General features: G+C 41.8%; 1 protein-coding gene across 1 annotated transcript; it reads left to right on the top strand.

The window, feature by feature from the left end:
* The first annotated feature begins 4,734 nt into the window (after positions 1-4,734).
* Positions 4,735-14,200, top strand: npc1l1 (NPC1-like 1). Its single transcript, XM_076104985.1, has 21 exons — positions 4,735-4,776; positions 5,342-5,503; positions 5,663-6,568; positions 6,746-7,039; positions 7,658-7,881; positions 7,995-8,095; positions 8,190-8,362; positions 8,532-8,660; positions 8,979-9,161; positions 9,261-9,375; positions 9,498-9,763; positions 10,334-10,423; positions 10,519-10,709; positions 11,435-11,562; positions 11,668-11,797; positions 11,889-11,944; positions 12,034-12,184; positions 12,352-12,583; positions 12,930-13,043; positions 13,680-13,842; positions 13,953-14,200. Exons 1-21 carry the CDS (start codon positions 4,735-4,737, stop codon positions 14,198-14,200), a joined length of 4,098 nt encoding a protein of 1,365 aa, XP_075961100.1.
* The last annotated feature ends 333 nt before the right edge of the window (positions 14,201-14,533 follow it).

The raw sequence follows: 14,533 nt of genomic DNA on the forward strand, positions 1-14,533 counted from the left end.
GCAGCGTCGAGCCTCGTGTGTCACCATCAAACACCGTTTGTCTACATGTCGGTAATGTACACATAGGGCTCATTCTGGCCTTTGGTTTACTGTGTATACTCACAGCTGTCGGCTGGGTTTCTGGCATTGATTAGAGTATTGATTTAAGGAGCACTGATGAATCAATGGCCTGAAACAATTCCAAGGCAGCATATAATCGATACCATCCAACGCCATTGAGTCAGGCGTAATATGGTGCAAAAGGTCATGTAAAGTAAAGGTTGAGCAGTACAAACTGTAGTGTGCTGACATTTATTTCAACATAGCTGTAGCTAATGTAGTTAGTTGGTCAGTCTAAATTAATTATACTTGGCCCACGTTAAGGTGTGCCACCCATTATGGCTTCCTGGCACCTGAAGTTGAAACAGGGCTTTTCCTGCTATGGCATCATAAAGTGTGTGCTGTTATAAAGGCATGTAATGCTCACAGATTTATATTGATTGTCGACTCTCCGGGAAATCCTCCACCTACCAAACTAGACGTTTTGTGACTCATCCACCCTCTGACCAAGGAGGAAGCTTAGAGAGTTGCTAATCACTCTGACTGAAGAATAAAGCACAGTCCAAACACTCATGCCCACACAATGTGTGACACTCAGGGCAATAACACCTGCGTACCTACACGGTGACAGCAGTATACGTGAGTGTCCTAAAATGTCACAACCCACTGACTGCAGACAGAAGGAAGGTGAGTCTATTTTAAATTGGCAGTAGGAGGAGGGTGTGATACAGATGCACATTTTTCCAGCTTAATAAATGGGATGGATGTGGCTCACCACACCAGAAAAAGTACAGGTGGTGTCAATTAAGCATTCGAACGATAAGCTTTTCATTTACAGCCCTGTGATCGACTCAGTTTTAAGGTCAAAGTTCATCGATCTCAGTAGTGTAAGACACAGGTATTTAAAGTTTTCAAATACTGTTTCAGCTTGCTCCTAGTGCTGATCTCAGTACTGATTCATGCCATGTCAGCAGTGTGTTGTGCACATCCTGCTCTAGTGTTTGAGTTTCGTGAAGAAACCCCTCATCTAGTGACATGTCAAGATGAAACCCAAACAGCATGCGGAGGAAGTCTGCTTTGTAAACAAATGCTGTGTTAATGGTAGTTGACTGAAACTGTTAAAGCTTGCATAATAGTCAAACAGTTGCAGTGTGCATGTGCCAGACCAGTGCAGTGAAAGGAGCCAGGTTATATCATTATTCTTTGTCGCTCTGGTTGAGCAACTGCTCAGTACAAACCAAACATCAATGTTAAAGTTAAAGTCAGGGAAGTGACAGTGGTTAGTTAGAGAATCAAATCAAGTAGCTTAGAGTCTCCTGCTAAACGTCTTAAGTGTCAAAACATCCAGCTGTTAGATGATGTAAATTGAAGATAATTAAAACTGAACTTTATTTTTTTTTTATGGCACCTTCAAACAAACATGTAGCCCAAAAATTAATACATTTTGTTGCAAGACTAAAATCTACAACAATTAAACAATAAAATGCTAAAAATCAATCACTTAAAGTAAAAATAATCACCTGGGATCAAATAAAATTGTGTAAAAACAATGATTAAGGCCTAAAAACGAATGCTATAACATTACCCTGAATTAAAAGCGATATTAAAAAGATGGGTCTTTAATTTCCTTTAAAAATTCAGAAGGAGCTTGTCTTTCGGTTTAGGGGCATAACAGGGGACACTCACCGCTGCTTTTAAGGGGCACAAAAGGAACATTTAAACAAACAGTGGTGGAGGAGCATAGTGATTCAGATTGAACATAAAATTAAATCAAATCTCTGAGTGTTAGGTTGTTTAAATCTTTATAAACTAGTACAAGAAGTTTGAAATTGATTCTAAAAGATAGAGGTAGCCGGTGCGTTGTCTTAATCTCCATCACGCAAAGGTTTTATATCTTCTCAGACAGCAGCTGATAGCAAAGACCTTTCTAAAGAAACCTTCACCTGTATCGGAGTCCAAAAAGTCAAGACCATCCTGCCCGCACAATAAGAGATCAATAAATGTTTTTTGATAAGGACTCGATCATAAAGAGAGGAAAGTGTGCATTAACTGGATGTGAGATCAGCAAGCTCTCCGAGAAAAAATAGTCAAGAGAAGTCCTTTTTTGACCCCCTGTACCTCGGAGGATATAGCTGGCAAGAGATTTTCTCCAGCTCTCTCTGTAAGATTTTTCTTTTTCATTTCGATCATGAAAAGAAAGAAAAAAATCAGAAAAAGAAAAGCACCGTGATTACGTGGATCTTTGTCACCAATTATTCCTTATATTTAACATTCTGTATATGCAGTACATAATTATACTGCATATTTGCATAATCATTTAAAGCCTTCGTGATTATATAAATGCAATAGATTTCAGACTATAATAAGTATCACACCATGCAGTATAATATTACTTCAAACAGCATTTACACAATACATACTAATACATAATATCAGTTATTATGTCTGAATCTTTTTCATTTGCACCACAGAAGGACATGTTACACCCATATGCACCAAGGGAAAATGTTAAACAGTGTCAGTGCACATAACATAAAAGTTCTTATTGAGTAAAGTAGTAATTTTCTATTTCAGTGTTAAAACACAGAAACAACCAAAAAAACAAACTAAATAAAAATGTAATAATGTAATGTGACTGGTGTTGGTTTAAATGAACAACTGTATCATGTTTTATGAACATGATCATATGCTTTCCATGTAAAAGCTTATTCTATGCAATTTTAGTGATAAGATGAATATAGTGCAACAAAAGTATGTTTTCCAAAAAATTTAATTAATAAGTACTTGTGTAGGAACTTCCATGTTTGTAATCCTTTATTAATGTATTTGGGACAATAGGAACAACAATAGAAAAAAAGGTATAATACAATGCAATCAGATCCACCATCAACAACAGAACGATAAAAATGACAGTAGCTTTAAATCAATATTTCTTTGACAGCCTCAACAGAAATATAACATTATCAAGGTAAACATCGAGGTATAGAATAAATTCTACCTTCAAAAGGTATCGTAAAAATGTTGCGTTTTTGTTGAGATTGTTGTTGATAATCTTTGTGTTGTATTTTATTTTTTATTTTATTCCCTCAAATGTTTTTGTTTTGTTTCCTCTCCTCAAGGAACAACTGGTTTGTGACTCTTAATTACTTGGTATTATGGTGCTCAACCAACTAAACCAACTAAACATGAATATTGCATGCAAACCTTTGCATATATAATACATCTGTTGACGCTGTTGTCTGTTCTTAAATATTGAATTATTCTTCATAAAATGTATTTTTGTACATTTAAAACCTATACAGTATATGTAGGCTTTGTAATCAAGACCTTACTGTTTACGCTGAAGCCCAAAATGCAGCAGCACACATTCAAATCTAGCCTCCGCACTGGATTTTGGGATTTACCAGGAAGTTGATTATTGAATTTTGTAAAAAAAACAATTTTATGAATGGGCAGAGTCCCTTGGAAATGTGGAGATAAGCGCTCATAAAGAATGGGTGCCAGTACCTCTCAGGGTTATTCAAACATGATAATAAAACAGTGGGAATAAAATGATAAATAGATCAACAAATAACAATATAAATTGATTTATTCACAGAGGTAAAACACTGTAAATATAAAAAGCAAGTACTTTTTCAAAGTAATAAATTCAAAATAATTTCAGCGCTCCACAGCCACTGTTACATTTGATTAATAATGCTGATAAATCACATGATTTTACATTTGTGATTTGAATAGTGGGCAGTTTTTGGTTTGCTGAGGCCAAGTTACAAAATTCGATGTGTTGTCGTGACTTATCAGCATAAGAAAGACCAAAGAACGTCACCATATCTGCTCCATTTCTTCTTGTCTTTTTTACCATCTCTGTTTATCACAAATTGAGATGCTTATGCACCTTCGCCCTGATAGCTCTGATGCACCTGCGACATGATCGTGAGTCTTGGTTGAAAGTCTTATCTCAGCCATGTCCTTGACATGTGTTAACAACACAATTAAAAAGTTGATCAGATATTGTGGGATATGATCAAGGACGCAATTAGTCATGTTCACTTAGAATTAAAGCCTACTCATTTCACTGGGTTTGTTGTAAGATGTTTATACAAAAAGTGATTAAAAAACGTCTTGTTGGGACAGTAGCAGATATGGTCCTCTCTCCGTACATTACAGATCAGATAGCCTGCACACACCAGTGTCACTTAGATGATGGTCTAAAGGTCACATTCAGTGAACAGATATTTTTTAGGTCAACCAAATGTGTGTATGTGTCTTCAATGGGCCAAAAGTGGCAGAGCGTGAGTAAGTGTATATGAAGTGAAGAACTGGGTGCAGTTGTTATGTCAGATTCCTGTGGTTTCTCACTGCTGCTTCGGATCTCCTAAGCAACCCTATCGAAATTCCTCCCATTATCAGACAGGAATTTAGTCATCCATAGCTGTGATTGGCCAGCCGCCGCATCAGACCAGATAAGAAAGGTGTGACATCACAGGACCGATGACCCTGTACATATCATGATGTTTCTCCTTCCCCGACCCTATCACTGTTGGACGGGCGGACAGACGATAGAGAGACTGTCTCTCACTGTCTTACTTTTTCTGATGTATCATCCAACAGGGCAGAAGTGATTTATATACACTCAATTACATACTGTACTTGTGGAGCCTGACTCTTCCCGTGCTGAAAAAAAAATCTGGAATCATGTTCTGTGTCGCAGCCCTGATCACCTTTCTGTCTTGTGTGGTAAGTTGGTGCGGTCATTTTTCTTAGGAACCTGTGACTAAGTTGTGTAACTGTATTCTCAACACTGTACACTTGTTTCAGTCAACAGCATAATAACTTCACATTGCTTTGTCTTCATACTCCAGCGTTAACATTTTATAGGTCTGGGACCGGGATTGAAAAGTAGAGGAATACATGTCGGTATTCATTAAAATGACTACGGTTGAATTTGTTTCAGCAGTAAAGCACCTTAAAGTTCAAAGCAAAACTGGTATTAAAGTGTATTGTCACGTCTTTGATTCAAAGCGAAGGTTAGAGAAGTGTTCTCTAACAAAGACCTATAGTCTGTTATATAAATATTTCCTCAGATAAAATGGATAAGTAACTGTCCTTTTTACTAGTTTATAAATTAAAAAAATGTAACTGTAAGTAAAGAATATCATGCAAGACTTACTTTAATATGATATTAATTATGATACATGTAAGGAGTTGAGATGTCTCGAATTGTCACAAGTGTGCCTTTTTCTTCAATTACATACAGCACAATGTGATTTCCCCTTCTTTGATAAATCCTTCTTCTGTGCAGGCGCTGTCAGAGGCCCAACATGAGCCGGGCTACTGCGCTTTCTATGAGGAGTGTGGTCGTAACCCGTCAGTAGGAGGATCTCTACTCCCTCCTATTGTCCCCTGTTTAGACTACAGCCGTGCCCGAGCCCTCACAGGGCAACACTACAGGAAGCTCAAACAGGTCTGTAGATCCTGCTTAGCGTTTTAGTGACGAACAGGATTGAATAAAGCCTGGTAGAGTAGGTTTATTCTTAAGTCTTTTTTGTCTATTCTTATAAAATCATTTTCAAAGTGTATTTGAGTCTGTCAGTGTATTAAACCGCTCCTGTTCTCGCTGCAGGTGTGCCCCATCTTGGACCATGGAGAGAGCAACACTTACGCCTGCTGCTCCATGAAACAGTTGTCGTCCCTTGAAATGAGTCTGACCCTGTCCAAGGCGGTGCTGGTCCGCTGCCCTTCCTGTGCTGAGAACTTTGCCCACCTGCACTGCATCAACACCTGCAGCCCCGACCAGAGCCAGATAGTAAAAGTCGCAACGGTGATGAACGTCACTATCAAAAACGAGACGAGGGAGGCCGTGACAGGTTACCAGGCGTTCCTAAGCACCGCCTTCGCAGACAGCTCCTTCCAGTCGTGCAAAAATGTCAGGATCCCCGCCACAGGAGGCTTCGCCATCGCCACCATGTGTGGTCGGTATGGTGCCAAGCTGTGCAACCCCCAACGCTGGTATGACTTCCAGGGAGACTCCAGTAACGGCCTGGCTCCACTGGACATCGACTTCCAACTGATACAAGAAGGAGACACTGAGGGACTACCCAAGGGTGTGATTCCCTACAATGGACCTGCTCTGAAGTGTAACGAGATCACATCATCCGGAAGTCAGGCCTGCTCCTGCCAGGACTGCCAAGAGTCGTGCCCGAGGATGCCACCTCCTCCAGTGCCGCCCGGCCCCTTCACACTCTTGGGGGCAGACGGATTCCTCGTGATTTCTATCATCATGCTCTGTCTCCTGATGTTTGCCTTCATTTTCTACCTCTCTGTGTCTTACTTGGTGAGGTTTCAGAAAAAAAAGGACGTAGAGAAAGGAAAGGGAAAAGGCAAAGATCAGAACAGTAACGATGTGACTCAGCAAGTCATTGATCCGTCAGAGGTGACTTGTGCTGACAGGAACAGCATGGCTGCTCAAGCTTTCCTAAGCTTAGAGTTTCGCCATTGGGGAACCCTCATGGCCACTTATCCTCTCACGGTTAGTTTCACCAAAGTACTTTTAACCAGCAAACGTAGAACACATAATATCAGGCATTGATACAGACATCTGCTTTGTTGATTTACTTGAAAGGTTCAATACTGTGTAACTTTTGCTGTCTAAAAAAGGTTGTCAGCCAGATGGTATTAATATGTTCATATTTTATCTTTATTCAAGGTGCTCCTGCTGTCGGCTGTAGTCGTGGCTGTTTTCTCTGCTGGCCTCAAGTCCATCGAGCTCACCACGGACCCAGTCGAGCTGTGGTCTGCTCCAAACAGCCGCGCCCGACAGGAGAAAGACTTCCACGACTTACACTTTGACCCTTTCTTCAGGACTAACCAGCTGATCTTGACAGCGCCAGGCAGAAAAGGCCACATTTACGACTCTTTGCTGTTTGGACCGCAGAACTTCAGCGGAATTGTATCCAAAGATCTCATCATTGAGCTCCTGGAGCTCCAGACACAAATCCGGGTAAAGAGACCAGAATCCAAATTGACAGTCACCATGTGTACACAAAGAGAGTATACCACCTTGACTTAATAGTCACATTACATCGTATCTAATCTAGGTTTACCCTGCCCTCATCTCCTCTCTCTTTCCGTCACTTCCTTCACATTCCCCTTCCCTACTATTCTCTCTCGTCTCCCCCTTTTTCTCTTCTTTATTGATGATGTATCACTTATTTTTCTGGAACAATAGACTTCTACATTGATAGAGAACCACCCTCCCACTCTACTGATTAGTGTAACAGTGTGCAAGCTGCTGACAATAACCCTGATGAAGACCAATGTCGCTGCGCGTTGGTCATTAGTCAGCGTCGTTTTATGTTCATATTGCCATGTAAAATAAAGGTATTGTAAACCTTAGCGTGCCTTAGGTTGTATTTGAAGAAGACCTGCATTTTATACTTTTTTGAGACCATATTCAACCCATGCAATGAATCCTTTACAAGATTAAATAAGCACAGGACACATGAAGGCTCCAAAGAGCACCTGTACATAATCACCACAAAGACACAGTTGACAGCGTTTAAAAAAAAGTTCAATGTATGATTTTAACACTCTGATGCCTCTTCTATGCCCTCTTTAGGACATTGAGTTCTGGTCAGAGGATCTGAAACGCACAGCGAGTCTGAAGGATGTGTGTTTCGCACCACTGAACCCATCCAACCCCGCCCTGACGGACTGTGCAGTCAACAGCTTGCCACAGTACTTCCAGAACAGCCGGGACAACATTAGCGCTAAGGTTAACATGACAGAGCTGGGAGTGACCAAAGAGGTGGACTGGAGAGACCACGTAATCTACTGCCTCAAGTAAGGATTCATCAAATGGACTTTCAAATCAAAAAGGAAAAACACTGATCGATCTGTGATTGCTCAGAAACTTTAACACAACTTTGCCCTTTCTTCTTCCATCGCTTCTCAAGCTCTCCCCTGTCCTTCCAAGACATCACTGACTTACGTATGAGCTGCATGGCCGATTACGGAGCCCCCGTCTTCTCCTTTCTGGCTGTGGGAGGCTATGAGGGTGAGTAACTTTCGGCACTATCATCTACACACGAAAAACAGCTGTACAATAAACACAAGAAAGGCTTGAACATTATTCTTCTTGCTTTTGCCAGATGACGACTTCACCAATGCCGAGGCTCTCATCATGACCTTCTCCCTCAACAACTACGCTCGTGACAACCCCAAGTACAAAGTGGCAATGCAGTGGGAGACAGAGTTTCTGAAAATTGTCCAGGCCTACCAGAAGAACCCAGCATGCAGCTTCACCTTTGCGTACATGGCAGAGGTGCAGTAGAATATGGACTCTGGCACATAACAAAAACATTCACAACTGTGCATTTTTCTGCTGTCACAGCTTTTTTTAAGGGGCATGTTGAGTTCTTTCCTCCTCTCTACCATCTCTATTTTATGTCCATAATTCTTTTCCTGACTCTGGTTTCCCCCTCGGTCTACAGAGGTCTCTGGAGGATGAGATTAATCGGACAACATCAGAGGACATCCCCATCTTCATGATCAGCTATGCTGTAATCTTTGTTTACATTTCTGTGGCACTAGGAGAGTACTCTTCATGGAAACGCATACTGGTGAGATTTCAGAGCGTAGTGTCTATGTTTTGTAATAATGCAATATTTCACTTTTACTCAGCTTTTTTTTTTGCCAATTGCGGTTCGTCGGTCCACTATTTTGGCTAAGCCTCCACCAAGACAGTAAAACTGATAAAGCAGTACTTATCACATACATAATAGGGAGAGACTGCAGTATTATGGCTGGGATAGCGCTTATCTTTATGGTGACAGTGAAGTTATACAATACAGAAGGCATGATACAGCAAAATTGATGGTGCAGAGAAAGGATTCACTGAGTTCAATGTGCATCTGGATTATTATCTCTGCCTACTATAGGTGGACTCCAAGTTCCTGGTGGGTCTGGGTGGGATACTGGTGGTCGGCTGCTCTGTCCTGGCCTCTATGGGCTTCTACTCCTGGATCGGCATCCCCTCCTCGCTGATCATTCTGCAGGTCGTGCCTTTCCTGGTGCTCGCTGTTGGAGCTGACAACATCTTCATCTTTGTTCTGGAGTACCAGGTGTGTATACTTGTGTGCACAATACATGTCCAGTGCTGCTGACTCTGTAAGAGAAGTATATCATTTTTAGTGACGTTACCCTTCGATCCCTTTCCGCAGAGAGATGTGCGGAGGGCCGGAGAGAAGAGAGAGGAGCAGATTGGTCGTGTCCTTGGAAACGTAGCTCCCAGCATGCTCCTGTGCAGTCTCTCCGAGTCTATCTGCTTCTTTCTAGGTAGGAACATTTGCACAAACTACATGAGCAAAGCAATACAATTCTGTGCACATACAGTGTGTAATAAGGGACCATTGAATTTGATGTGTTAATCTCTAACTGTGTCTGTTCTGCTACCCAAGGGGCCTTGTCCACCATGCCAGCAGTGAAGTCCTTTGCTCTGTACGCTGCTCTGGCCGTAGTCATGGACTTCGTACTCCAGATGACAGCCTTTGTGGCGCTGCTGTCCCTGGACGCCCGGCGTCAAGACAACAACCGCTGTGAAGTGCTCTGCTGTGTAACAGTGTCAACCCAGCGTCCCAAAAAGCCAAACGAGGGCTTCCTGCTGCCCTTCATGAGGAAATACTACGCCCCAGTCCTACTGCACTGTTACACCAGGATCATAGTGGTAAAGCTACTAACCCTTAAACTATGATATGAGATTAGATTATACTTTATAAAACAGTTACTCTCAACCCGTTACCTCTGGTGTACCTTTAAAGTTCCAGTGTGTAACATTTAGGGGCATCTACTGACAGATATGGAATATGATCAAATAAATATGTTTTCTTTAGTATATAATCAATGTTATAGAGTAAAGAAAACGTCCTTAGGACGAGCTGTTTATATCTACATACAGAGCAGGTCGTCTTTGCAGAGCCAGCCGCCATGTTTCTACAGAAGACCAGAGCGAATAAACCAAACACTGGCTCTAGATAGGGCCATTCGCATTTCGTGATATCGTAGTTCCCCTTTATGGTTGGCACGCGGGAGAAGTTACAGTTGTTTGCGATTTCCTACCTCACCGATAGATGCCGCCAAATCCTACACACTGCACCTTTAATTAGTTAGCGTTGACATAAAATCTAGCAAACTGAACATAAACTCATGTTCTCACAAAACATTTATTTGCTTATCATGCACCAAGGCCCTTTAACTGGATATTTGTTGAAGACATTCTGCCCTGTGTTCTCTTCAGATGGTGGTTTTCATCTTCATGCTCTGTGGGTCCATATTTCTCATGTTTAATGTGACCGTGGGTTTGGATCAGGAGCTGGCTATGCCTCAGGTCAGTAAGCACTGCTTCATAAATATATAGAAATGAATGCCTGCACACTCCTGTTTCAGTTTAACCTTACAAAGATTATTCTGTTTTTGGTGCAGGGCTCTTATATGCTGGACTATTTCCAGTATCTGTACAAATACTTTGAAGTTGGAGTCCCTGTTTATTTCGTAACAAAAAAGGGCTTTGACTTCACCACTGTGGCGGGCATGAATGCAACCTGCTCCAGCGTGGGCTGCGATCAGTTCTCACTCACCCAGAAGATCCAGTACGCCACCAACCACCCTGAATTGTGAGTTTCTTAATTTTCTTAATATGGACAAGAGAAACGATAAGCTTTTAGACAAGCACCCTTTTTTTTATTACAGTATTAACAATATGTGGCCGCTCAGCTAAACTCTATAGTACATCAGCCAGTTCCTCTGCTCAGTTCAGTGTAGTGTTTCTCTCCCTTTGTCCTTCACGTTAGTATTTTTCATTGACAGATCCTTGAACCTGCTGATACCAGAGTAGCAACCTCTTACATACTAGCCAATCAGACCAGTTAATGATGAACTTGGTTACATGAACGCCTCTGAGCAGATAAAGGGTGCTTCTAACTGATCGGGCCAGAGAGCAAACACCTAAAGAAATCCCCTAAAATGACTGGTTGTGTTTTATTCAAACCATTGTGTTGTGGTTATGGTCAGGCTGATTCGTAGAGTACTACATTTATGCCTGTATTCTGCAGTATAATATGTATGTTTCCACTAAACAGATAAGTTGTGACGCAGATCTGTCTCTCCTGCAGTCTTGATGATAAACTAAGCTAACTAGCTGCCAACTGTAGCTTGATTTTTATTATACAGACATTATTTACATCTCAGTAAGTATTAATGGACGGACAAACACACTGTTGTTTTTGTTCTATTCGTGGGATTTGGTTACAAGAAAGATTTAGAATAATACTTGTCTTATTCTGAAATACGAACATTTATATTCCTGCCTTCCTTAACCCACTGACAATGTGATCTGTAGATCCTACTTGGCTATTCCTGCTAACTCCTGGGTGGATGATTTCATTGATTGGCTGAACCCTGGATCCAGATGTTGTCGTCTGTATTCCTTCGGTCCAAATGCTGGAAAGTTCTGTCCAGCAAGCGAATGTGAGAATCACCACATTAATACACATTCTTAACTGAATTTCCTGATATGATGAAAGACATTACCCTTCTTTTATTAACACCTGCTCTGTTTCCATGTTTCAACAGCTCCTTTCCTCTGTCTCCAAAAGTGTATGAGTAATCCTTCAGATGGCGTCCTCAGGCCCAATGTGGAAGAATTCAACCGCTTCCTCCCTGACTTTCTGGCTAACAGGCCTGACCTGCAGTGCCCCAAAGGGTGTGTATGCTAGTGGAACATGTGCACATTATACACAAAAACAATAGAACATGAAAACAACTTTCTCACTGCTTATCTACCCTTTTAACAGTGGTCTTGGAGCCTATGACAAAGCTGTGGTGAAAGATCAGAGTGGAGAAATTATAGGTAAGTCATCTTAAAGCAGTCTAAAGCTCTTTTAATCTTTTAATGGAAACGGTGAAGTAAGTGAACCTTTTCTTCCCCCGTGTTCCTAGCCTCTCGGTTCATGGCTTACCACACACCTTTATCCAACTCTCAGGAGTTCACTGCTGCACTGCTGAAGGCCAGAGAGCTGGCCCACAACATCACAATGGGCATGAGAGAAATACCAGGCACCTCACCTGACTTTGAAGTGTTTCCTTACACGTATGTACTTTTACTTCCAGCACTCCATCTAATCTTCCCTCCTCTACAAGAACCAGTATTGCTTCTACAACTCTGTGGGCTCTTTTCATTATTGACGTGGTGATTGTCATTAAACGTATGCAGTCTTGTCATTTCTGACTAATATTTTTCTTCCCTCCTTCTCCCAGGGTGACTAATGTATTTTATGAGCAGTACCTGACTATTGTGCCAGAGGGACTCTTCAACATCTCCTTGTGTCTGCTGCCGACCTTCGTAGTGTGCTGTCTGCTGCTGGGTTTGGATCTGCGCTCTGGTCTGCTCAACCTGATCACCATCATCATGATCACAGTGGATACCGTTGGTGTCATGACACTGTGGGGCATCGATTACAACGCAGTGGCCCTCATCAATCTGGTCACGGTAAGAACATGTCTGTGATGGGGATTAAAGACACACTCCACCGATTGTCCAAATTAAGCTTGTTGTGCTTGTCATGAGGGGCACTACTCATCCAGTGAGGACAGCTGTACAATGTCTCCAGTCTCTCTAGAGGGAGCTTTTTAAAGTTGAAAAAAAATAAAGAAATCCTAAAGACGTCATGGTGACGGGGTTATGTTGACTTGGGCTAGGAGACTTCAGATTTATGACAGAAAGCCTGTGTTACAAATTGGAGGTTTGGAGTTTGAAAAGTGTGGGTGTTCACCAGGTTCCTACCTAGTGAAAGATGCTATTGTTCACCAGGTCCTTACATTCTCTTTCTTTGCAGGCGGTGGGAATCTCTGTGGAGTTTGTGTCTCATATGACAAGAGCTTTTGCACTCAGCACTAAACCCACACATGTCGAGCGAGCTAAGGAGGCTACAGCCAACATGGGCAGTGCGGTAAGTGAACACTGTTAATCCCTCACTGTGAAGAACTCTCTGATCCACTGTGGTCTTTGTCCTGGCAGCTCTTTGTCTTGCAGGATCTGGGTCGTCGGTTGATGAGCCACACCTGGGCCCGGTTTGGGTCTGGCTATAAAAACTTACCACCTTAACATGGAGTCCATTTTCTCTCTTTGCTGACCTGGTTGCTTTTAAAGTTTTGTTTAAGACATTTTCACACATCCAAACATGCTTACATTACTGATTACAGACCTCCACACTGCAACACAAATGAAGAATCAGAAGAGTTAAAATTGATAAAGCAACAATAAATAAACCAGCCATGGAAGTCTGTAATCAGTAATGTGAAACTATCTGCCGCTAAACCAAACAGCAGCCGTGTCAGCAAAGGAAGGGAGGGGACTCCATGTTAAGGTGGTGAGTCTTTATAGCCAGAACCACACCAGGTCCAGGTGTTGCTCATTAGCTGACGACCCAGATCCTGCAAGATAAATAGCAGCTCACGACAGTCACGTAGAAAAATAAAAATTTACTTTTAGTGACACACACAGTTGATTGTATAAATATACACATACAAAAACAGGTGTTATATTTGTTTCATATATATATATGTATTTGTTTTGTACTCGTTAGGTGTTTGCTGGTGTTGCTATGACCAACCTGCCGGGCATCCTTGTGCTGGCATTTGCCAAAGCACAACTCATTCAGATCTTCTTCTTCCGATTAAATCTTGTCATTACACTTTTGGGGATGGCTCACGGACTCGTATTCCTCCCTGTGCTGCTCAGCTACTTTGGTATGTACTTTGTATCTGCCTGTTTATTTATGCAACAAAGAGGTTTGAAGAACTACTGTATATTAAAACAGGATACATTTTTTTCACATCTTGATGTTTCGTTTTCTCAGGTCCTGGTGTGAATAAAGCAGTGTTGCTGCAGCTCCAGCAGGAGAAAGCAAAGGCCAACCAGGAGCTGGAGCTGAAAAACGGCATGAGACATATCTATGATAACATGAGCTATGAAGACAATGAGAGAAAACAGGTCCCAGACTCAAACTCCACAAAGGCCCCCACAGACGCCTGCAGACCTTCACAAATTATGGAGAACCAACAGGAGGAGAGAGGAGAGAGAGCAGAGAGAATTGACCATTTCTGAGCAGCAACAACAGAACAGTTTTTTAAGCTCTGATGAGTGAATACCTCTGTAACTGAACAAGGATGGACACAGAAAAGGACAGAGATCACAAAAAAGAGTCATGTGTTTGTCTCTGTATGGAAATTATTAACTTAACTATGTACCTGAATCAGAAATGGGACGGTGGGACTAAAGTCAACAACAAACAGTTGTGCAATATTTCTGAGCAGTGCAAGAGTGGGCTATTGCAATGAGAGTCAACCTTCCTGTCACAGTGTGGAAAAACTACACGCCTGTCTTCAAAAGCACTACAGTTATTGTTCAATTGTGGAAGTATATGGGACGGGAAGTCGA

This window comes from Anarhichas minor, unplaced genomic scaffold, assembly GCF_050575085.1.
Source record: "Anarhichas minor isolate MPS153535 unplaced genomic scaffold, ASM5057508v1 ptg000030l, whole genome shotgun sequence".
Classification (NCBI taxonomy): Eukaryota; Metazoa; Chordata; class Actinopteri; order Perciformes; family Anarhichadidae; genus Anarhichas; species Anarhichas minor.